Genomic DNA, 23,685 nt, shown 5'->3' on the forward strand with positions numbered 1-23,685 from the left:
ACCAACAAAAGAGTTCAAAACTACGCCTTTGTTTCTCTAAGATCAAGGTGATCTTCCGCAGCGTTTAGATTAATGGTTTGGAGACCAGCTGCTCTGGTGGTAGTATTTCCTTGCGGTTCAGAGGGGATGCCTGTTTTTATGGTGCGAGCTCTGGCTTGTTAATGCAAAGCTGTGGAATGAGGAGTTGAGGCTGGTCTGTGAGCTGTGTAAGCAGTGGCTGAAGCGGCCCTAATTGAAGCAAGAGAGCGGGACTTAGCACTAGCTCCTGCGTCCCTTTGAGGTGACGACACAGTCAGGCCACACAGACACACAGATAGACACTCAAAGGGAGACTGAGGCCGGCTGTTTTCCCAGTGGCCAGTCCAGATGGGATGAATCCTACTCGAAAGTCCAGAACCAGGCCCACCAACGTCGACGGCCGTATAAACTTAGACAAACAGCAAACAAACAGAGACTTGCACATGCTTGAAGTCGATTCAATTTATTTTATTTTATGACAAGCAACGGCACGGCAGCTAAAGACTAGACTGAATTGAAACAGGAGATCAGGAGATGATTCATAACCCAGTTTTCCTCAGAACACATTCCAGTAGCGTGGCATTAGACCGGGATAGATTTATAATACACAATGCTACTGTCCCAAGTGGTAATAATGATGGAAACAGTGACAACTCTAAGATGCTCACATGCGTTCCTCCTCCATGCTCTTCCTACTTGCTCAGACTTTGATATTGTGACGGCATAGCAATAAATTGTGGGAAGACCTCATTGTTGTATTATCATTTGTTAATGTTTTTTCTTCGGCAGATTGCTCAAGGCAAGATCTGGATCCTTTTGTTTGTCTCTGCTATTGCATTAAAGGGACTATTCTTAACTTAAAAAGTGCTACCACATGTTCCTTTGTACTGTCATTTCTCCAACGTGAATGTGTTGTTTTCCAGACTGCCTCTGTTTGCATAGATGATGTGTCCGTCCGAGCTTGAAGGTCTCCATTTCAGTACTCAAGAGATGAATACCTGAAGACAAATTTATACCCAGTCAGATATCATTCATACTTGAAGCATCACACGTCAAGAGTGTTTAATTTTCACATAGACATTCTGGCCGTCAGCATTTGTGTTTTTTAAAGCCGTCATTACTCAACAAAAGTGTTGTCTGACTGGGACATGCAATACCATGACAAGGTTAAGAGAGCAATGGCTCTAAGAGAGAGGAAAATGCCACATGTGGAATGCTATACTTAATGTATCATCCTGCGTTGCAACCCGACTGAGGCGAGAGGCTTGAGTCGCACCGGGGCTTTTTCCACGGAAAACCCGCATAAATCAGGCTCTCTCTATGACCAGCAGGTGAAATAATAAAAGTGTGTGAGAACGTCCTGACAGTGGACGCAGGCAGGAGCCGAGGCTGGGGCAAGACAGTAGGAAGCCAACATGGACTGGAGACGGCAACAGGAGACGCAGTGGAAAAATCTCTGACAGAAAGACCAGACTGGAAGTATGCAGTTGTATGGAGAGTAAACTTTGTGCTCCATCTCACCCACTCGTCTTTCTTTCCTTCTCTCTCTTTCTCTCTCTCTCTTTCTCTCTCTCTCTCTGTCTGTCTGAAAGTTTGTCACTCACACTCCCCCTGTCCTGCATTTGTAAAAATAGACGAAAGGGCCCCTTGAATAGGATCTAGAATCTAGAATAAGTGCAGTGCATGAGGCAACACAAGTGATTGTTACCAAACTCAGATGTGTTCGGTAAGAATAGAAAAATGCTGAGTAATCCTGGCCTTCTTATTCTCTCTAACCAACCACCCCTGTGCCTGTTCCGTCTCCATCTCTCTCTCCTCGGCCTCGGCCCCGGAGTCTTTCCCTTCGCTGGAGGAAGTGGTTTGTGTGCAGACTGCGGCCGGCTGGAGGATTGTGCCGTGCGCTTGGGAGAGCCGTAACCGGAGAGCCGTAACCGGAGAGCGCCGCATTAAAAGTTCCACCAGAGTAACGTTTTCTGCAGGGGAGGGATTTAGTGGTTCCCTGGTGTTGGGATGGAGGTGGAGGAGTGTGTGTGGTGGGGGTGGTTGTGGTGATGATGGTGGAGGGGGGGGGGGGGTGCAGATCTGGAGAGCCATGTGCGTGTGTTTATCTAAGTCACTGAAGATAGCAGAGGAGAGAGGAAGACTGCCTCCTATTGATGGAACACAGGGAATGAGAAAGCCACTTTGGGAGGAATGACCCACGAGCTGTTACTACGATCTCATAATGTTTTAGCTGTAATGGCACGCATTTACAGGGGCGTCAGACTGGGAGGGAAAGTGGGACTGATTACTAGGGCCCCAAGGGCGAAAAGGGGCCTTGAAAAGTCTGGAATATGTTTGTTTTTTCTGAATATTTTCATTTCCAAATTAAATGCCATAATAAATGTAAGATTAATGTAAACTTAATTTGTAAAGTGTATTTGCTGAATAACTTGGTTGATTGACTGATTTTTGTATAATAGTGAAGACTGTCTAAGGTCACACTCACCCCTTGCTAAAATGGTTTAGTCTGCCTGCAAGACGATAGGTAGGCTATGCACTTTTTGTTGTCAAATTGATGAAGATGTTTAAGTTGTGTACTGAGTTGCTCTCATGAGAATGCCCCTTGTAAGTCGCTTTGGATAAAAGCGTCTGCTAAATGAATAAATGTAAATGTGGTGAGGATTATATATACTGTACTCTGTACAGATTTCCACACAAATATGAAGGCTGTAGTTCTATGTCTACTTTCATTTGAATTTGTGCATGCGGTCACATTAGTACAGGGAACAAGGCCCTCAAATATGGACATACCTCCACCCGAGGTAGAACAAAGCAAAACCATATTTTTTCATATCTCTAAGATGTCTATTTCATGAAACAGATTGTTGTATACATTTTTTTTACTGCACAACATGTTTTTTTTATGTTTTTTAGATCCTACTTTAGATCCTCCGGATTTTACAAAAGGGACAGTGAATACTTTATCACATGTATCTTTGTAAATAAAGATCAGAAACTCACCAAATTTGGACTGTGTGTCCACAGCAAGTTGGTAAATGTCATGAAATAGTAAAACAACCAATTAATGTGACCATTTCTAAAATACATACCCATAAACATGACTAGAATATAGGCAGAAATGAAATAAATGTTGAAAAACAACATACCAGATCCCTATAAATGCATGTAGTTGTGAAAAGTAAGTCAACAGGTATCACAATTTACAAGTACTAAAAACCTTTGTCATCTCATGGAAATGAATTGTTTGACATTTCAGTAAACTCTCTAGTGTCACTAGCCCATAACAGACATCCTGCACCACTAGAATTTTTCAGCGGCCCTATAGGCATAAATAATGATGCAAAACATGTTAGAACTCGCATGTATATGCTGGCACCATCAGGACAAACCTCCTACTCCTGCTGGTGCAGTTGGCTTCCATCTTTCTGCTCTCCTGAGCTGTCAGCGGCTCCATCCTCCATCCTCCTCTTCAGCGGCTACCATGGCTACCACTACCAGTGCTGTATTCACTTCCTCTATGTACTGTCTCTCTATGCAAGTTCAGGCAGGTCCGTTCATTTGTCCTGGTCTGTCCTGCCATTCGTGACTGGATGTCAACATTTTGTTTTCATTCTGTGCATTTCTCCATATCATATTATGTGTAGTTACATCAATTGTATGTTTTTTTTTAAATTATGTGTGTGTTTATGTTTTGTTAAATCTTTTACAAATGTAATTTGCATGCTATAGTATGTATGTGAATATATTCAATGTGACAGTGCACAGTGGCACACTATCACTATCATCAACACTTGGTGCACTGTGGACCACATCCTGCTTGTTGTTCAACCTAGCTGTTCATCACACCTCAACTCTTTCCTCTCATTGTGGCGCTAAGGAAACCACAGGCTTATTCAGACTATACTCTAAAGACAAACATTTAAGAAGCCATCATATAAGTATAAGTCTTTGTTCAGGGCCAGATAGCCTATGTTTGCTGAGTAGTCTTGGTGAAAAATGTTCTATGATCAGTGAAGCAGTGAACAACCCATCCGTACCTCCCTCTTGTAACCTGCTGTCGGTTTAGAGCCCAATTCACACCAAAGATTTGCGACGAGATGAAACCGTTGCAGAAAGGAGTTGCAGTGATGTGAATTAAATGTTGCACGTCGTTGCCAGCTGTTGCAAGCCGTTGCAAAGCATTCACCATGTCTAGTCGCAGTTACAAGGTTTTTAGAACGTTGCAGGAAGTTGCTGGTTTATAGAATGTTGCAGCTCATCTCATTGTGAATCTTTGGTGTGAATTGGGCTTTACGGATTTACATGTACGGCGTCAGATCCAGGACCCCTCACTGCTCCCCAAGCGCCGCCGTTGTAGCAGGCAGCTCACTGCACCGGGATGCTTCACCTCATTGTGTTTACTGTGTGCTGTTTGTGTTTCACTAATTCACCGATTGGGATAAATGCAGAGACCAAATTTCCCTCACGGGATCAAAAAAGTATATATACATATTGTACTTATGTGAAGAAATCAAGCTCCCAATAGATTTGCCTAGAACTGTGATAGGAACTAAAATGTTGAATACCAGTATAGAGTTTTTATACGCTGTATTGTAATATATAATCAGTGAATGTAATTTATCAATATCACCGGAATTGATCAAACAAAACACCTTAAACATTGTCTCTGCGCCAGACACATAGTTCAAAAGGATTGTTATGTTGCTTAATTAATTGTATGTGTGTGTTTTGGGCGTTAACATCCATTAAACCAATGGGAGTGACACAGCAAGGAGTGCAAAATCAAACAGCGTGTTGGTATTTTGATGATGAGTAGGTGAATCTCTGCAGAAGGAAACTGCTTGCCTGTGAGACTACTGTATGCAACAGTGGAATTAAAGCTTGCTTTGCTAGAACATGTGTGTGTGACAAGTATAGCCTTCATGTATCTGCACTAGTGCCTAAACTATAGGCAACGACAAAACAAAGTCTTACACTTTTACACTATTTACTTTCACTATTGACTGAGAAAGCAATACATACCCTAATAATATTCAAATGACTGAATAATAATCCTAAGGACATGTAATATATTTTAAGTCTCAATTTATCAATTGCCACCGGACTATCTAGCATTTTGGGGGGCCTAGAATTATTTTCTGTCATAGGGTCCACATTTTCTAGCAGCGCCCCTGCGCATTTAAACAAACACACACATTACACTGCCTTGCACAGAATCTGACCTTTACCATGAAATTCATTCCAGACGTTTCTTTATGTACTTCCTAATTATACTTTTATCCTTCCTGCATACCAGCATTTCATTCTTTTGACTTCTGGAAAGGCTCTGGATGGAAAAGAAATGCAGACCTTTGAGGCCCTCCCATCTCAAAGAGCTGATGCAGAGACACAGAGCCCCAATCTGTGCCCTGGCTGCCCTGTTATCTGCGCTGAATTCTGAAAGGCATCTGCCAGACTCTGAGTAATGAGAGTATTTTTGAACTTCAAGGGTCTTGTTATCGTGAGCTATCTGTCTGTCATCTTTTCAGACGTAATGGGAACAGACTGACTGGAGTTCAGCCTCATTTAGAGCTTGTTTGGTTCAGCCCTGAAAAAGAGGTTGAAAAGGAGATCCGAGCCAAATATTTAGAAATCAGATTCTGATTCTTGAGACCAAACTAAACTAGATATTTTGTGTGTGTGTGTGTGTGTGTGTGTGTGTGTGTGTTAGTGAAGTACTGTATGTGTCTCAGAGAACACATCTAATACCACTTCAATGTTGTTGGCTGCATGCAACACTACAAATAACCACAAGGGGGCAATATGATCACAAATATGCTTTCTATAGTGCCCAAGAATGCCCCTGATTGAGTTAAGAATTGTGTCAAATACCTTAAAACATTAAAATGGACATTAAAATGTAAAATGTTAGAACTGTTACAAAGACAGATGGGTTTCAGAAACATTCCCTTCATTTCATCCAAAAATAAACTCTAGTCATCCCATATTTGATGTTTAAACCTCTATGATACAGACAATAGTTAATATCTCCTTTGTCTTGAAAATCCAGACAACTAGGCTACTATATAAACATTGCATATTATAGGTCTGGATAAAACTTACAGATGAAAATTAGATGGAATTTAGAAGTCAATATTATGCCTTTGATGTATTCTTATTATTAAAAGGCAATTGTGTTATTGTAGGAGTTACTGGCTTGATTTAACTTGCTACTTCTGGTAAGCAACTGTTTTATTGCAGTTACTGTAACATCTTTGAGACTGGACAGCTGTGAAGTTCCTATTATAAGGTGGAATTGATCTATCAACATAATCAGAATAAAATACCATCATATACCTTAGACTCTCAGATACTGTTAGGTTCACACAAAATATCACCAATATGAACATGATTTCTGTCAGTTAAGGCCATATATAGTATTCTCAAATTTAAGCATAATTGGCTATTCCACAATCAAACCAGGCAACCATAGACGAGTCCATCTCCTGCTTGTTACTCACAATCAAAGCCAGTGGAGTATTTCTTCTGAACTATTGTGGGGACTGGGAAAATATCAAACCTTTTTAACATTGTAGATCTCACAGAAAGAATGGTGTTTTTTGTGATTAACACAAGCACATCAGATTGAGCTAAATTTAAATAAAAAATGTGATTTTTTTTTAAAAAAATCTCTGATATGAGGACTACCATTTCCTATTAATTTGCTTTTGGTTGGCATTGCATCCTCTTTGTTCCTTGTAATTTAATGACACTCATCATTGGGGTGACACCACTAATTCAATGAATTGAATTTGTTTTAAAAAAATAATTAGCTTTTAGCCAAAATCATTAACTGTATTAATCAATCATTAATATGCCAAGAACCTGCAAAAAAGTCCTACGTGCCTTTTTAAGGGACTTGCAATGGGGATATTTTACAGTAATATAAGATATAGTAGAAGATGGACATATTTATATTACTTGTAATATAGTATTGTATAAGATAGGTGGTATATAAGAAAAGTAATCTCAGTGTGACTAATATCATGACTGATGACAATGTTATTATGCAACCACAAATGACAAAGAACCTTTGTATCGATAATATTATATTTATTATGAAGGTATCACAATTACCCTACCAACCAGCTATAGCAGCGAGCTCAATAGCTCCACCAACACCCTATCAGCAGATTGCATCCACTCGTGTAATTCCTCGGAATTGCATTTCTAGTATTATACTTATTATTTGATCCTTTATTGTATTTTTTACCATTATTAGGCCTATGTTATTTTTGTGTTTATGTGAGCTTTTATGCTACATTTATTTTTTTCTAAAAGCCTTTTGTGTTGTGTTTGTGTTTATGTGAGACATTATATTTTTTATATATTTTTGTGGGACTTTATGTTATGTTATGTTATGTTATAATCATCTCCAGGTAATACCATACAGCTTTCAGGTCTTTACTTACCTTTCCTCATCTAAGTCTCCCACCCTTCAGCAGGGCAGTTTTGATCATTCTAACAAAAGATTTGGTTCCGCAACAATGTAAGGTTCTAAAATTCCATGTTTAATTAGATGAACCCAGAGCCGTAGAGAGGCTCTGGATGAACCCAGATATTTTTTAGAATGTTCAATTTCCAATATTCTCCTCACACTGGTGTGACGGTACTAAAACTCATGAGAAATCCTACTATAACTTGGCCTGAGTATTAATCATCTCAAATTTGACATTGCATTTCTGGCCATTTACTTATCTGCAGATGGAGGCTATTGTGTTACCCAGGAACTTGAGGAAAGGTCATTATATCTTACAGGATGTCCTGCCAAAAATTATTCCCCCCTCCTGCACTGAGACCTCTAACATGATCTGTCTGTAACACAAAACACATACATACACACACACACACACACACACACACACACACACACACACACACACTTGTCACACAAGCAAAATAAAACATTTCATTACATTAACAATGAAGTTTTGAAAAGTAGGGGAAGGGCTGGGATCTGTTCTTCAGCACAATAATGAAATAATGAAACAACGAGTCTTGATGAAATGTAATTATTTGAAACAGGTTAAAGCCTTTGATGTGAATTGATGCCTTATCTTTTGCTCCAGTTTGCAGAAATTGTAGAAATAAATATTTAGATAAACTTCAGGAAAACATTTCATGTTAACCTAATGTGTGTGTACTTGATAACAAAGACACATTGTTGTGGGCTTACACTGATGGGCCTTTTCTCATTTCTAATATTCTTTGACACACAAAGTGCCATAGGCAGGGGGCAATAAACTGCAGTGAGTTATTTGTGAGTGCTGTGAGTGTGTGTGTGTGTGTGTGGCTTGACGCCCCTGCCATATGCATCAATAAGCACCGTTGGACCACCCTGTAATCAGTCTGACAGGAGGAGGGGAGGAGCAGAGACGAGTGTATGTGTGTGTGTGTGTGTGTGTGTGTGTGTGTGTGTGTGTGTGTGTGTGTGTGTGCACGCATATGCAGAGGGTCTGACAGCAGCAGGAGGAGGGGATCCTAGCAGCGCCACTCCTGCTGTAGTAACCACACACACACACACACACACACACACACACTCTGATTACTTCACTGCACCACTCCACCGGAGGAGCAGCGTGAGCAACAGCAACGGCAGCAGCAATTGGCTACCTCTCTTACTGCAAGACACTAGCGTGGTCCTCCCTCCCTCCCCCTCCCTCTCTCTCTTGCTCTCTCTCTCTCTATTCCTCCTCCTCCTCTGGATCCCTCTATCATTGTGAGACCTGCGCACGCAGCACAGGACAGCACAGCGCAGCGCAGCACAGCACAGCACAGGAACTCTGCACTCTGCGTTAAGGGGACGCCAGCCGGGCTCTCTCTCTCACTGCCTCTGCATGACTGTCACAAAGGTAAGATGGGGCTGGGCGTCTGGACGGCTGCTGCTGCAGCTGAGTCATGACACTCCCTGTGTGTGTGTGTGTGTGTGTGTGTGTGTGTGTATGTGTGTGTGTGTGTGTGTGCTGGGCTGGGTGGGCAGAGGGTTGCCAGTACAGGTGGACCGTCTTGTGTGTTTAGTGTAGTGTACTGCTCAGGCGGTTGCAGCCGGGTGGCGGGACCGGGTGGCTCTGCTTTAAGCCCGCCACGGCCAGGATTGCGGCTTTAACTCTCTGATTACTATCCGAAGCCTTTAATCCAGGCTTGTCCTGCATATGGGCGAAGTTGTGCTTTTAGGAAGCCGGAGGAGAGCAAGTGGCGCTGCTCTTGGGTGTGTTCTGGGGCGCTGGTGGCAAGTGCCAGTTAGCGTGGCTGTTGCCACGGAGAGGGAGGGCAGAGACACTGGAGAGTGGGCAGGATGGGCATGTGCCGCTCCGCTCTCCGTTACCAGGGGCGATGCCATTATTAGCTTCCTTCACCTCCACTCTGTGTATGTTTGTGTAGATGTGTGAGTGTATGTGTTTCTGGGTAAGTTTGTTTGTGTGTATGTTTGTGTGTTTGTGTGTCTGTGCATGTTTGCATATATGTTTGTGTGTGTGTTTGTGTGTGTGTGTGTGTGTGTGTGTGTGTGTGTGTGTTTGTGTGTGTGTGTGTGTGTGTGTGTGTGTGTGTGTGTGTGTTTGTTTACATGTGTTTGGGCTGTGTTTGTATTGCATGGGTGTATATCTGAGGCTGGTCTGTGACAGGGCTGAGAGGATGGAGTTAGCAGCAGCAGACTAAATCATCTTAATCAATTACAGGGGCACTGGGTTGCCCGCTCCCAGTGATATCATCGTGCCACTCCTGTGCAAAGTATTACTGAGACACCCAAAATAGATTCTCTCCGAGACTCTCCATGAAGCGCAGCACAAACACTCACACAAACACATACACACACACCAGCACCAACACACACACAAACACACACACACGTTCACTCCAGTGGGCCTCTGTGATTCACCAGACAGGATCATATCTAAGATGATGCATCTAGCTTTATAATAGGATTACACTGAAAGACACAGTACAGCACAGCCCAGCCTGCTCAGGCCCCTGAACCTGCCACCACTCGTTTATATCACAGAGGCAGTATCCATACACTTACCGCTCATACACAACTGTGCATACTTCTCTGTGTGTGTATGTTTGATACACAACTCAATGTCTATGCTTCTCTGTCTCTGTATGTTTGATACACAGCTGAAAGTGCATACTTCTCTGTCTCTGTATGTTTGATGCACAGCTGAAAGTGCATACTTCTCTGTCTCTGTATGTTTGATGCACAGCTGAAAGTGCATACTTCTCTGTCTCTGTATGTTTTGGTGCACAGCTCATAAACACCTCAAAGTGCATATGTACTACATCTGCGTGTGCATGTTTGGCTATGCTAAAACATGCAGTAACTGTGCATGAGCGAGTGAATGTATGGGTCACAACTTCTGTATGTGAAAGGGGTCATTTGTGTAGTTGGAAATAGTTTGCTGTAACAGAATCCCTTTGCTGTGCAGCTGTGGGGTTCTAGTCTGGGGCTTTGCCTTTTATCTCAGAGGCTTCAGCCTTCATCCCAGAGACTTCACCTTTTATGTCAGAGGCTTCCCCTTATCTGCGGGACTGTGGCGCTGGGTGGGAGGAAGCCGGGCTGCAGGTGGCATCCAGGGAGAGCCGGGGACGAGGACGCACGGGACAGGGGAGGCGGGAGGAGGAGGGGGGGGGGGGTTGTTGACTGACACTGTGTGTCCTTGGGATGGAGGTCGGCTTTTTGCTGATGGGGCAGAAAGGAGAGCCGGCGGGGGGCCTGCGTGTAGCATGAGATTGCTTTGTGTGTGTGTGTGTGTGTGTGTGTGTGTGTGTGTGTGTGTGTGTGTGTGTGTCATATGCATGTGTGTGTGTACTTTGGGTGCTTGTGTGTGTGTGTGTGTGTGTGTACTGTGAGTGCTTGTGTGTGGTGTGCGTGCGTGTGTATGTGTCAGAAAGAGAGAGAGAGAGAGAGAGAGAGAGAGAGAGAGAGAGAGATAAGGTTATCAGTGCATGTCTTTCTCACTCACTTCCCAGCCATATCCTGTCTCTTTGTTTGGGGTGAGATGCACACAGATAGCTATGGGCACTGAAAAGGACCCCTGTCATATTAGTGAAAATGATAGACGACTCGGCCTGTCTCAATCACACACTTACACAAAAGGGCTCCTTAGTCCTGACCAGTGGCCAGAGCAACCTCAATTAGCTGCCATGGAAGTCATGGGCTTAGCCCACACAATAACCACCCTCAGAGCAGTAATCCCCACAGCCCTTTGTGCCTAGCTTCCTAAATGAGCCATTTTACTCTGGTGTGTGTGTCCATGCGTAGTGAACCATTTGGTGTGTGTGTTCATGCATAGTGAGCCATTTTGCTCTGGAGTGTGTGTGTGTGTGTGTGTGTGTGTGTGTATGTCCAGCTGTGCAGGTGGGCTGGACTGGCCAAAACGGGATTTCCTCTACATCTGAACTCTGACAGATGTTTTCATTCTTTAAGCGTTATGTTTTTTTCTTTTGTCTAGTGAAACACACATGAGTGTGTGCTAATGTTGAGTACTGAGTTACTTAGTTTGACTTCACCATTCTCTTTGTGTTGCATTGCACTGTATGTTCTGTATCTTATAAAGGCTGTTCTTCAAAGGCATGCTCTCCAGAGACCACGTGCAGTTTAGCTCTCAGATGCGACGCTGCTTAGACCACTCCACGATTTTATGTGGAGATTTAGACGGCTCTGCAGGAGGACAGAGATAGTCTCACCGGTAAATGTCACACCGGAGGAGGAGAGGGAGGAGGAGGGGAGGGAGGAGGAGGAGAGGGAGAGGAAGGTAAGTTCAGGACAAAGGAGTCGAGCTTGTAGCGACAGAAATGCGGCGGCAGTTCTGAAGGGCATCTGATTCTCCCTGCTGAGGTCGGGTCTCAAGGCCGTCATGGGAAAGGCTTTATTTAGAGCGTGGAACTGCTGAGAGGGAGTGAAATGAAAGCCCAGCCCCAGTGTCCGACCGACTGTCAGGGCGTCCACTGCTCAGGTGGAGGAGGAGGGGGGTGAACCTGCCACTAAAGAGCCCATTTTACCTTGAACTCAGCAGGGCTGCTGGTGGAAAAATATGCTTTGTTGCACGCTAGCCACACTGCCGTCCTTTATGCTTTTGTGCAGACTTGCAAACGTGCTGGAAATCAGCATGGGACAGTGTGTACCAGGACTTTGTGTTCTCGTCCAGTCGGCTGTGTGTGTGTGTGCGTGTGTGTGTGTGCGCGCGTGGGAGGGGTGGGGGCCCAAGTGATGGAGACGGGAACACTATTGTGAGCAGGAGTGGAGGATGGTGTATGAAAGGTTACCTTGTGCATATAAAACACACATGAGCATCCATATGCATGTGCAAAAGTGTGTGTGGGCATCTTTGAGCATACGTATGCATGTGTGGACGTGTGTGTGTATGGGTGTTATTAGTGATTTAGTTATGCATATCTCCAGTATGTCTGAAGTGTGGGTATGTGTCTGTTTGTGTGGCGGGCACCGAAACACCCAGTCATTTCCAGCTGCTACCTTCTCCTTGGAAGCCACCCTCCAGTCAAAGGAAGAAATGAAATCCAGCATTATTCTTCTCTGCCCCAGAGTTACCCCCCAGCTCTCCCCTGTCGCTGCCAAAAGTGCCAGCCAGCATAATCTGACCGAGGCAATAAAGCCCTGCTCCTCCATCGACCGTTGCCCAGAGTAACGCAAAGTGATTCCTCCTTGGCACTGAGAGAGAGAGAGAGAGGGACACAAAGGGAGAAAGAGGAAGACAGAGAGAGAGAGAGAGAGAGAGAGAAGCACATGGGAGAAGCATAATGGACACCTCCTGTGTAACGTCCACAGACACAGAAGGTCAATGCTAATGTCTGCCTGACCAAAGGCAGCATGGACATTAACCGGCTCAAGAGCCTTGGCTGCTGTCTAGCATACAGAGCAGAGGCCAGGCCATCTGCAGCAGGCACTGAAGCCTGCGAGCCAAGCTGGGGAGCAACAGCAGCCAGTCGCCGTCACCGGACAGTGAAGTCCATACAGTCAGTGGAGTCCAATGACCCAACGCTTTAGAAATAGCTTATAGAGGCTCCTTGGAGTGTCTCCTTGGTAGTTGATTGTGGACGATCCCAGTGGTCAGTAGAGCCGAGGAGTGGTGGTGGTGGTGGGTTGGGGGGGGGGGGCGGGGCACTTGAGTGGTCTATTGTTCCTCCTGACACCAGTGTTGTCCACCCACCCACACTGAGAATGCCCATGGGTTCAGCTGGGGTCAGAGCTGAATAAGAGACACTTATATCCGTCCTCCTCCTCCGCCCCAAACCCACACTCTGCACTGGGGATGAGATGAAGGGTGAGACGGTAACCACTCAAGATCCCAAAACCAAGCTAACCAAGCTAAGCTTGTTTGTTTGTGTGTATTTGTACATACATGTGTGTGTGTGTGTGTGTGTGTGTGTGTGTGTGTGTGTGTGTGTGTGTGTGTGTGTGTGTGTGTTGTTTTTTTATGCTGTGGTGTAATGTTGTTGAGTAACTTCAACAATAACAATAACAATAACAATTCGGTCGTTACACAGAGCCCTTGTAAACTGATGGACAGACTCTGGAAGAGTCTCATGATTTATGACCTTTGGGTGATTCATTCCTCTCTATACGGGGGCTCAGGGACTATGCTGTCAAGAAGAGACAACAACCACACCCACACAGACTGTGGATGAGATATACTACTAGATGCAAAGCAAATAACTCTATCTCTTAGCACTGCAATTTGTAAAATTACAAATTACTTTTCTAATCACAGATAAATAAATGATAAGAATGGGGAGATGCATACCCATAGCAACAGATGTTAGCATCATTTCACACTAGTATGTGCTCTATTAATATTCATGAGCTGAGTTGGATAATTGTAGGATTTTGCAGTCAGGTCTCGCTGAAGGCAAGCCAGTCAGAAAAATCTTTAAATCTTAATTACGTCTCATTTAGGCATCTGGTCTTATTGTCTACCTTCGCGTTTGCCCAAGTACAGTGGAGGCAGCTGTGTTGAATTGGAGCTGGTCCTGGTGCTTCAGCTGCCCGTGGCTGTTCACCAATCCTACTAATTACAGAACGCAGACAGGCAGTGGTGAGCAGACAACTGAAAGGTTTTTTTTTTGTTTTGTTTTTGTTTATAAAGAGAAAAGGGCGAAATAAAGAAATGCATTCAACTCAGACATTCAGAGCGGATGAGCTCATCGTTAGAATTAAGCCAGACTCAACATGTGTGTTTGGGAGACAGAGAGAGAGAGAGAGAGGGAAAGAAAGTGTGTGTGTGTGTGTGTGTGTGTGTGTGTGTGTGTGTGTGTGTGTGTGTGTCTGGGTCTGGGTCTGGTGTTTGGATGTCTGAATTCTTGGGAATGTATTTAGCATGTGTGTGCTGGTGTTGGTGTCTACTTGTGTGTTTGAATGTGTGCATATATGCTGTGTGTCCTTGTGTGTGTATTTACTTACTGCCTGTTTACACTGTAACCTTGTTGCCATACACATCAAGTCTGCAGTGCACAGAGCATTAATTATGGGATTTGCCTGACCAATAAGAAGCAAACATGTGAAGGGCACCAAGAGATTTATGTGGACTAGGAGGCTATAATGAGGCTAGGACCAGGACTATAGACAAGGAGAACACCACAATATCAATGACTGGAAATGAGTTAAACAAGAGGGACATGTCTCTTTTCTTTTCTCTCTCTTCCTTCCTCCCTCTCTCACTCCCTTCCTCTCTCTCTCTCTGGGAGATGGTGTGAGTAGAGACCATCTTTTCAGAGGATGTACTTCCTGTTTGTGGGCTCTGGGCAGCTGAATGAGTGCATTGAGAGCAGCAGCTGTGTGCCGTTAAGTGTGCGTGTTATCTCTAGCTCCTCTATCTTTGTTTTCTCCCTCCTTCCCTCACTCTCTCTCTCCCTCTCTCTCTCTCTGTCTATCTCTCTCTTGCCGCCAGCTCTCTCTGTGTCTGTCTGTGTCTCCCCCGAGAGCCCAAATCTCCATCATTCCCCCTCTGTGAAGTGTGCTGGGCTTTCTTTACGTGCGGCTGAGAGGGCATGTGCTTGCCGCCGTATGGGACACCTGAGCCAGGGAGATCAGAAAGCCCAACTAGCTTGGAGAGATATTACAGAACGAGTGGAATAACTGTGCCAGTGAATTCACTAAGGGTTGCTTATTAATTCCCCGCTGTGATATATTATTGAGGTCTGATATATTATACAATGGCATAAAGACCATAACCCATAGCTTCGAGATCCTGTGCTGTTGTACGAATTGCATCATTGTATTCTTAGTTTGGTCACTTGGATATTGGGAAAAAATTCAGCTGCTAACAACTAGATGGTAACCAATGAGTGGATGGAGAGGAAGAGACCTGGTTTGAGTTGATGTTAATGTACTGTTTTACTGAATTAATCAGGTTTTATAGAAACTTCTTGATGTGTCACTTCCTCGTCTGTGTTTATGCTGACATTACACCATAATTGCAGCATTATCTCTAACAATGATTGGTGAAACCTATCAGCTGAATATCATTCACATCGCGGCATCCACATGGTAACTGCTAGCAGGTTATTTGTAAACAAACCAAATGGCCTGGAAAATGCAGTCAGAATGGCACAATGTGGAGGGGATGTTCTGTTCCAGAGCTGTGTGTGTGTGTGTGTGTGTGTGTGTGTGTGTGTGTGTGTGTGTGTGTGTGTGTGTGTGTGTGTGTGTGTGTGTGTGTGTGTGTTTGCATCAGTGAGCACTCGGGGAGGTGAGCTCCTGCAGTAAGTGTTTTGAGCTGATGCAGGGGAAGGGTGCGTGCGTGCGTGCGTGCGTGCGTGCGTGCGTGCCTGCGTGCGTGCGTGCCTGCGTGTGTGCGTGTAAGTGAGCACTCAGGGAGGAGAGCTTTCCTACAGTGAGTGGTGTGAGCTTATGAAGAGTAAGTATGTGTGTGTTTGTGTGTGTGTGCATGTGTGTGTGTCCGTGTGTGTGTGTGTGTGTGTGTATGCCTGAAGCGGGGCGTGGGCTGAGCACACAGGCTAGAGACAGAGAAGGAAATATTACCGCCCACACATTTCATCTGTACCAGCAACAGCCCAAGTACCTGATGTTTCTATGCACTTACTCTTTGTTTAACGTTCTCTCTCACTCGCCATCTTTCTCTCAGTGACCACTGCTGATCTGGACATATTCATATGAAGCATAAACGAAGTGCTCTAGTAAAGAAGCACGTTGTATTGGACTGCAGCTACATAATGGTAGAACACTATAGCTGCTTTATTGGCATCATGGAAAAAATGCATTATGACCGGTACATTAATCTCTTTTATCAATGTTTAAGCTGATTAAAACACAATCCCATAGCACATGAGCACTTTCATTATAGCCCAAGGGCATTAAGGGGGAGATGTTGATAGTGTGCATATTGGTTATTATGTTAATTAGACATCGCCTTTTAGATTTTATATAGACAATTTTTGGCTTTTATGATTCATTTATGCAACTAAGATGTGTATCCCAAAGAGCTCTGCACATTCACAATCACAAATCTGGTTTGAACATTATTGCTCAAACCTATGAACTAAATCTGTAGCATCAGTAAATGCAAGCAGTAGATTCTTCTTCATGGAGCACTACAGACTTCAATCATTCGGTTCAGTTGTTTCATGTTGGTTGAAGATTGTTTTATGCCAACAAACATCAATGTTCAGAGCCAACCCCCTCACACACACACACAAACAAAGACACACACACACACACACACACTTCTTTGAGAAGCTGAGAACGTCCGATTGAACGTGGACATCTGGGCCCTCATCACAGTCCCTATGGGAACACAGTGGGGACGGCTGTGGGCTTCATCCCCAATGACACAATAGAACCCCAGTATGTCACAAAGGCCCTTTAAAGACCCAAGCTATTAGAATGCATGGTGGTGGCTGTCATGAGGACGCTCTGTCATAGCGATAATGAAAGACTGCCTGTTTGCTTACATACTACTGTAAGGAAGCAGTCTGATAGAGAGGAGGCCTGTGTGTCCACACTAGTAGGCCAGGGAGGAGGAGTGAATCATATGCAGCCAGGGACCAAAAATCCCATCTCATTTTATGTTCTCAATCAAAGAAGGTTGCACTCCGAGAAAATAAAGTTCTCTTTTTTAATCTTCTTTCAAGTAGCAACAGGAGTAACAAACAAACATTTCAGCCAATTAGGCCTTCATCAGTGACACCATAATGGCACCCGTTGAATAAGAAGAGGGAGAGCGCAGTGTTTTGCCTATTAATATTTATTTAATTTAATTTTTAATATTTTATCTTATGTTCTCAATCCATGAGAATGCTGTCGTCCTCTTCAGCTTTCTCTCCCTGTTGTAAAGTTAGTGTAACACTCAAATGAACGATCAAACGGGGTCTCACACCCCCAGAATGCTTCAGCAGGGGAATGAGCTCAGCTACACACTCTCTCTGTGTGTGGGAGGAAGCGTGGCCACTGAAGCATTCCTTCCCTTGCTCTGATTAAGAACAGATTTTCTAACATTTTTCTAATCCAGAGTGAGATCCTCAGGCACTGGGGGGAAAAAAACAACATGCATGCCCCCTCTTTCTGATGTGTAGATTAGGACTTCTTGCTTGGAGAATAACAAGCTTCATCTCAGTCACATAACCCCCTGCCTTGTTAACACAGCATCCAGTGGGATTGCGTAATGGGCCAGTCCAGTTCAGGCTGCTCTCCTCTAGGCTGCTGCTGCTGCTCTGAAGGGGGAATAGAAGCTGTATCAGAGCGGGAAATTAAAGCCGGATCTGCTCTGGAGGCGGACGAGAGAAGCCAGCTGAGAGGCAGACGAGTTCAACATTCCTTCCCAGCATTCCCTGGCCTCGGATGTCGGCTTGTGAAGAAATCTGTAGCCCTTCTCTGCGTGCCAGGTCATTTATTTGCTTAAAGAGCCTATCGTAGATGAAGTGAGATGGATTCAAATAGAAAGAAAGAGAGCGAGAGAAATGATACAGAAGAATGCTGGAGCTCCAGCTCAGCCAGCGTGCATTCTTCACCTTTTCCCCACAAAGAAGTATCGTTGGGAGGAAGCAACAGCACAGTGCGGGAATGCCACGGCCAAGAGAGCACGTTTCTCACAGAGAGCGCGGAGTGATTCACGCTCAGAGAGTCAGAGAGGGCCGCTGTTTGCGCCATTAGTAACGGTTCATATTTGCAGCCTGCGGGTCCCCGAGGGAAAGTGTCTGGGCTGGAGGCGGCTGAGGCTGCTTTTAGCACTTCCTGCTCAACCCACTCCTCAGGTCAGGTCGCCTCGGATCTCCCCTTCCCTCAGAGGAGAGAGGGAAGATAGGGCAAGGAGAGAGGGACGGAGAAATATGGAGAGGGAGAGAGAGAGAGAGAGGAGATGGGTAAGGACAGAGGGAGAGAGGGAGGGAGGAAGGGGGCAGGGTGAGCATCACACAACTTCAAAGCAGAGAGAGAGAGAGAGAGAGAGAGAGAGAGAGAGAGAGAGAGAGAGAGAGACGGTGGGGGTGTAAATAAGCAGAGCCCACCCTCTGACCCGGAGCTCTACTGAGGAAACTTAAAAGACAAATCAGACTGGACATGGAAAGCACCACAGGAATCCTCCACAATGCTCTAGACTGTATGAAAACAGACAGATTATGGAGGTGTATATGTGTGTGCGTTTGTGTGTGGGAGAGGGGGGTCAACGGTTGTGTTTGCTGGACCTTGTAACCCTCAGGCCAACCTCTCACTGATAGCCAGGTGGAGCTCCACTCCACATACACATTTTTAGCAGTCTGCCCAGCACACACACATTTCAGCAGAGTCTGCCCAGCAGCAGAGTCTGTCTGGCTCTAGGCTTTCCATCCTGTCAGGCGAGCGGGCGAGAGATAACAGTAATCCTCCAGACAATGGTCAGCACAGGCTCGGCCCTGAGAGGAAGAGGCAGAGGGGGGGAGAGAGGAAGGGACGGATGGAGGAAGGGAGGAAAGGAGGGATGGAGGAAGGGAGGAAAGGAGGGATGGAGGAAGGGAGGAAAGGAGGGATGTTGAAGAGGGAAACGTGCTGATGGTAGTGGTCAGGGACTCACCAGAGCACTTCAGCTCTTCATCTGATGGGCGCTCAGCGTCTGGGGGATGGAGACTTCAAATCTCACAGTCTGTTTGAAGGAGGGCAGCCACAGCTGAGTACCCAAGTGGAGGGAACACTCAGCTGTCAGACACTCGCCAGCTCTGGGATGCCATGTCATCATGAGCTGTGTTTTTCTTAATGGCACGCTTATCAAAAATACTCACACGCACACACATACGCACACATGCGTGCGCTAGCACACACGCACACACACACACACATACACACAAGCCCTTCTCTACCTAGAGAAGTCTTTTATCTCTGCCTGCTTTTAAAAAAATGTCTCCAGACCATTTTTCTACAAAGACAGCAGTTGTTATATTGGTTTTCCTCATTTTTGACCTTTTCTAAAGTGCTATTCTTGCATATGTTGAAAAGCAAAATATATGGATTATATATTATGTAAATGAACTTGTTCTGTGCTCAAGCTTGATCTTCTAATCCTGAGGACGGGAGAGCAGCAGAAGATAGCACCTCTGCCAGATTGTGTAAGACACACTATTCCTGGCGCTGTTGGAACAGTTACGGCACGATTAAAAATCTTCACCCAGGAGATTAATGCCAGTAGGATGGACGCACCCAGGCCCTGATTCTGAAATTAGGACAGGCACAGCATCGGCAACATTGACAGCCTGTCGATAGGGAGATCAATTTTACTGTTTGCGTCCACGTGCTCAAATTAGACTCACACCAATAACATCTATAAAGACCTACTTATGCATGAGGGGTTAGATCATGTGGCAAGCCATCAGTGTTGAAAGCACAAAGGAAATTCTGATCTGTTTATTTGTGGTGTGAGTATGTGTTTGGACAAAAACCTCATTAAATGCATATCCGTGAAGCTCTCTGCCCCTGAGCTGAAATCATCCATTGCCTGAGATGTTTGAAGTAGGTCAGATTTACACCGCACCAACCTTTATACCCCTATGGGACCTCTCTTCATTTCAAATGGAGAGGCCACAATGGATGAATGCACAAGCAGCTGTTTCTTTGTCTCCTATTTCCTAGTACTACTCGTGCCTTAGTAAATGTTACAGTTCATTTCACTGGCAATTCGTTCGTTCGTTCATTCATTAATCCATCCATCCATCCATCCATCTTTCCATCTATCCATTCATTCATTCATTCGTTCATTTTTTCATTTATTCGTTTGTTCATTCACCTAAATGTAAAGTGTATTTTGCTCACACCAGAGCAATATGTCTGTAATTTTTGTTCAGCAGTCAGTCTGCACCAGACAGTAGGAAAATCAATTACAGCCAAGACATCTCCCCCTGCTCCTTAGCACCGAGAAAACACAAACATCTGGAGTTCAAACACTTTGTGTGCTAGTTAAAAACACCCAGTCTAGTACAGTAGGAGGCTCCTTTTAAAAAGGCGGTGGGAGCTTCCCTACACCACCTTGTAATTCCTAGTCATTAGGATGCTGCTCTTGAGTAGCACCATATGAGCCTGTACATACTGACACACACACACACACACACACACACACACACACACACACACACACACACACACACACACACACACACACACACACACACACACACACACACACACACACACACACACAGCTGAAGCACAGTGACTCCTGTCACGTTAGTTCTGCTCATCAGACTGAAATAGGACATTGGTGGCGCTGGGGGAACAGCTAAGTAGATTTGGGAGGAGACAGGCAACAGTAATATGACATTAGAAGCCGATGTCACTGCAGAAGGACAAGAATCTCATCAGGATCGTCTAATGCTTTCCTCACTGAACTCCGAAACAGTGAAACAGTGAAAGCAGACCTGTGCATGGAGAGATACAGTATGCAATGTCTTTTCCCAGTGATTATGAATGTCTGGGAATCACCCTCATCTATTGTTCATAAGCATTTTTTGAAACATGAATGTTGTTTGAATGTTTTATTCATGTTTTGATTATGTTACTGAGAGGCCCTTCTAAGTGACACCTGGGGATAGGATATAGTGTGGTTGTTTTTGGCACTGGACCCCAGGCAGATGGCTCAGGTTCTGGGCCTCCCCGCCATCCCTAAGCCCACTTCCCCACACAAACCAGCCCGTTTGACAAGCATCCTGCTTCAGGAATTCCAGGCATTGAAAAGCCCCTTCACTCAGCAATTTATATATAATTTAATCCTATTTGGTCTCCGACCTCCTTGCTTTCTGCTATGAGGCGCAGGAGGGAAGATTTCAAAACCATCCTCTTATTGTTACAGTAAAACTCTGAGCCGAGCGTAGTGGAGCTAGTTGGTGTGAAGACAATACACAGAGTTTGTCATTTCAACTCTGTGAAGGGTATCAGCATGGCGGAGCAGTTTCTGTGGAAGTGACGGAAAAGTCAATGAGGCATTTTAGGCTGATGAAATTCTACATGGGGTATATCACGGCAGCCCTTAAAGCTGTCATAGCAGTGATTAATCAGAGACACTTTTCATCCGAAGGGCCCCTTTTCATACTAGGCAAAGTGCCACCTCTATGTCTTCATTCCTTTCACCCAATCCACATCCTAACACCCCAACATCCCAGCACACACACACACACACACACACACCCCACACACACACACACACATACACACATACACACACACATACACACACACTCACACACTCTCTCTCTCTCACACACATACACACACACACACACATACACACATACACACATACACTCACACTCTCATTTGAACGGCTGCCCAGATGGCATTCATCTCACTCCAGCTAATCTTTTGTTGTCTGCAGCGCACGGCTGGCACTGCAGCACCTCAAACTGTGGTTAAGCCGTCGAGGCTCTAATGCCAAACGCTGACAACAAAGACGCCAATTAATGTCCCTCTCCTCCACAAGCCACACACACACACACACACACACACACACACACACACACACACACACACACACAGTTGCAGCAGTTAACGCCCCAGCTGGTAGTTCTGCACAGCTTTTGAGCTTGCTGAAAAATGATAGTTCATTTGAAAATTGAATCGCTATTTCCCCCTCCCTGGAGAAAAGTTGGTGATAACGGCAGATAGCAGAGAGCAGCATCCTGCTTGAGGTAAAGCATGATTGACAGCAGAGGGAGAAGAAGGCTGAGTCACAGTCTGGTGCTGGCTACCAGCATACACACACACAAACACACGCACACACACACGCGCGCACACACACACATACACACACACACACACACACACACACACACACACACACACACACACACACACACACACACACACACACACACACACACACACTCACTCCATCACACTTAAGCATACACACACACACTCGCTCCGTGGGCGTCTCCTTCTCCTCTTCTGTCCAGTGTCCAGCTACCTTAATCCCCTTCCACCCATCTGTTCATTACACCGGCCTGGAGATCTGGACAGCAGAGAGAGAGAGAGAGACAAAGGGACAGAGAGAGAGAGAGAGAGAGAGAGAGAGAGAGAGAGAGACAGACAGAGGGAGAGAGAGAGAAAGAGAGAATGTAAGACAGCGACAGACAGAGAGAGAGAGAATGAGAGAGAGAGAGACAGAGACAGACAGAGAGAGAGAGAGAGACTGAGACACACAGAGGGAGAGAGAAAGAGAGAGAGAATGTGAGACAGCGACAGACAGAGAGAGAATGAGAGAGAAAGAGAGAGAGAATGTGAGACAGCGAGACAGAGACAGACAGAGAGAGAATGAGAGAGAAAGAGAGAGAATGTGAGACAGCGAGACAGACAGACAGAGGGAGAGAGAATGAGAGAGAAAGAGAGAGAGAATGTGAGACAGCGACAGACAGAGAGAGAATGAGAGAGAAAGAGAGAGAAAGATAACCCCCTGGGACAATCAGAGACAAACAACTCATCTTTCATTCCCTCCCTTAGCCACTCACAGACACTCACTCACTCATTCAGTCAACGGAGGACACCCGCATATTTCCTCTCCATCTTCATTCCCTGTCCCTTTGTCCTTGGCTCGCACCTCTGTGTTAGGTGTGGAATTAATCTTTTCTCCTTGGTTCATCTTTTTAATGGTTTGAGGGAGAGAAGTTGCACGTGCTCTTGCCATCTGGTGACATAGAGAGAACTGCTCCGTCTCCCTGTGAGATCACCCAAGTGCCACTGCTGCTGCGAAATGTCTCACTGAACCTCCTCCACAGGATGAATAGATTGGCATAATATCGGCTGATTGTTGCCCGATGGTGTTGTGGCTGTGCTGAGGTGGCAAGCAGTTTCATCCGACCAATCTAGCCAAGAGAGTTAACCAGGCATCATTTCATATATTCATTTATTTTTTATTTTTTATTAGTCTGTCTGTTATTACAGTGTGTCTCTGGGGCAGTGGCAAGATGGCCCGGCAGATTGCACCTCCTCAGCCTGTCAGGGAGACGTGGCGTTTTGTCTTTGTCTCAGTCCAGCGCAGCTTTCTGGCAAATACACACACACACCACATACACACACACACACACACACACACACACACACACACACACACGCACACACAGCGCTCAGCCCAGTGCGCACTTCTGGCCCTGCTAGAGCAAATTCTGCTGATGGGGGAATCATGCTCCAGAAAGCACACA

General features: G+C 45.1%; 1 protein-coding gene and 1 long non-coding RNA gene across 3 annotated transcripts in view; one reads left to right on the plus strand and one right to left on the minus strand.

Moving 5' to 3' along the window:
* Positions 1–465: 465 nt before the first annotated feature.
* On the minus strand, positions 466–3,780 carry LOC143126223 (uncharacterized). The gene is made up of 2 exons (XR_012987416.1): positions 3,411–3,780; positions 466–1,016 (listed from the first exon to the last, which is right to left on the minus strand). It is a non-coding gene; the product is annotated as an uncharacterized LOC143126223 (long non-coding RNA).
* Positions 3,781–8,632: 4,852 nt separating this feature from the next.
* coro2ba (coronin, actin binding protein, 2Ba) overlaps positions 8,633–23,685 on the plus strand; it is a 38,917-nt gene continuing 23,864 nt past the window's right edge. For both annotated transcript variants that reach the window (XR_012987302.1, XM_076287240.1), the window contains exon 1: positions 8,633–8,912. Coding sequence is in view for 1 of the 2 variants with exons in the window: in XM_076287240.1 (XP_076143355.1) it covers positions 8,898–8,912 (15 nt within the window). In the remaining variant the exon portion in view is untranslated. The remainder of the gene's footprint in view (positions 8,913–23,685) is intronic.

Source organism: Alosa pseudoharengus, unplaced genomic scaffold (assembly GCF_046254945.1).
Source record: "Alosa pseudoharengus isolate Yale_2024_CS ecotype anadromous, Long Island Sound unplaced genomic scaffold, YU_APseudo_1.1 YU_APseudo_1.1_scf_16, whole genome shotgun sequence".
Taxonomy (NCBI): domain Eukaryota; kingdom Metazoa; phylum Chordata; class Actinopteri; order Clupeiformes; family Clupeidae; genus Alosa; species Alosa pseudoharengus.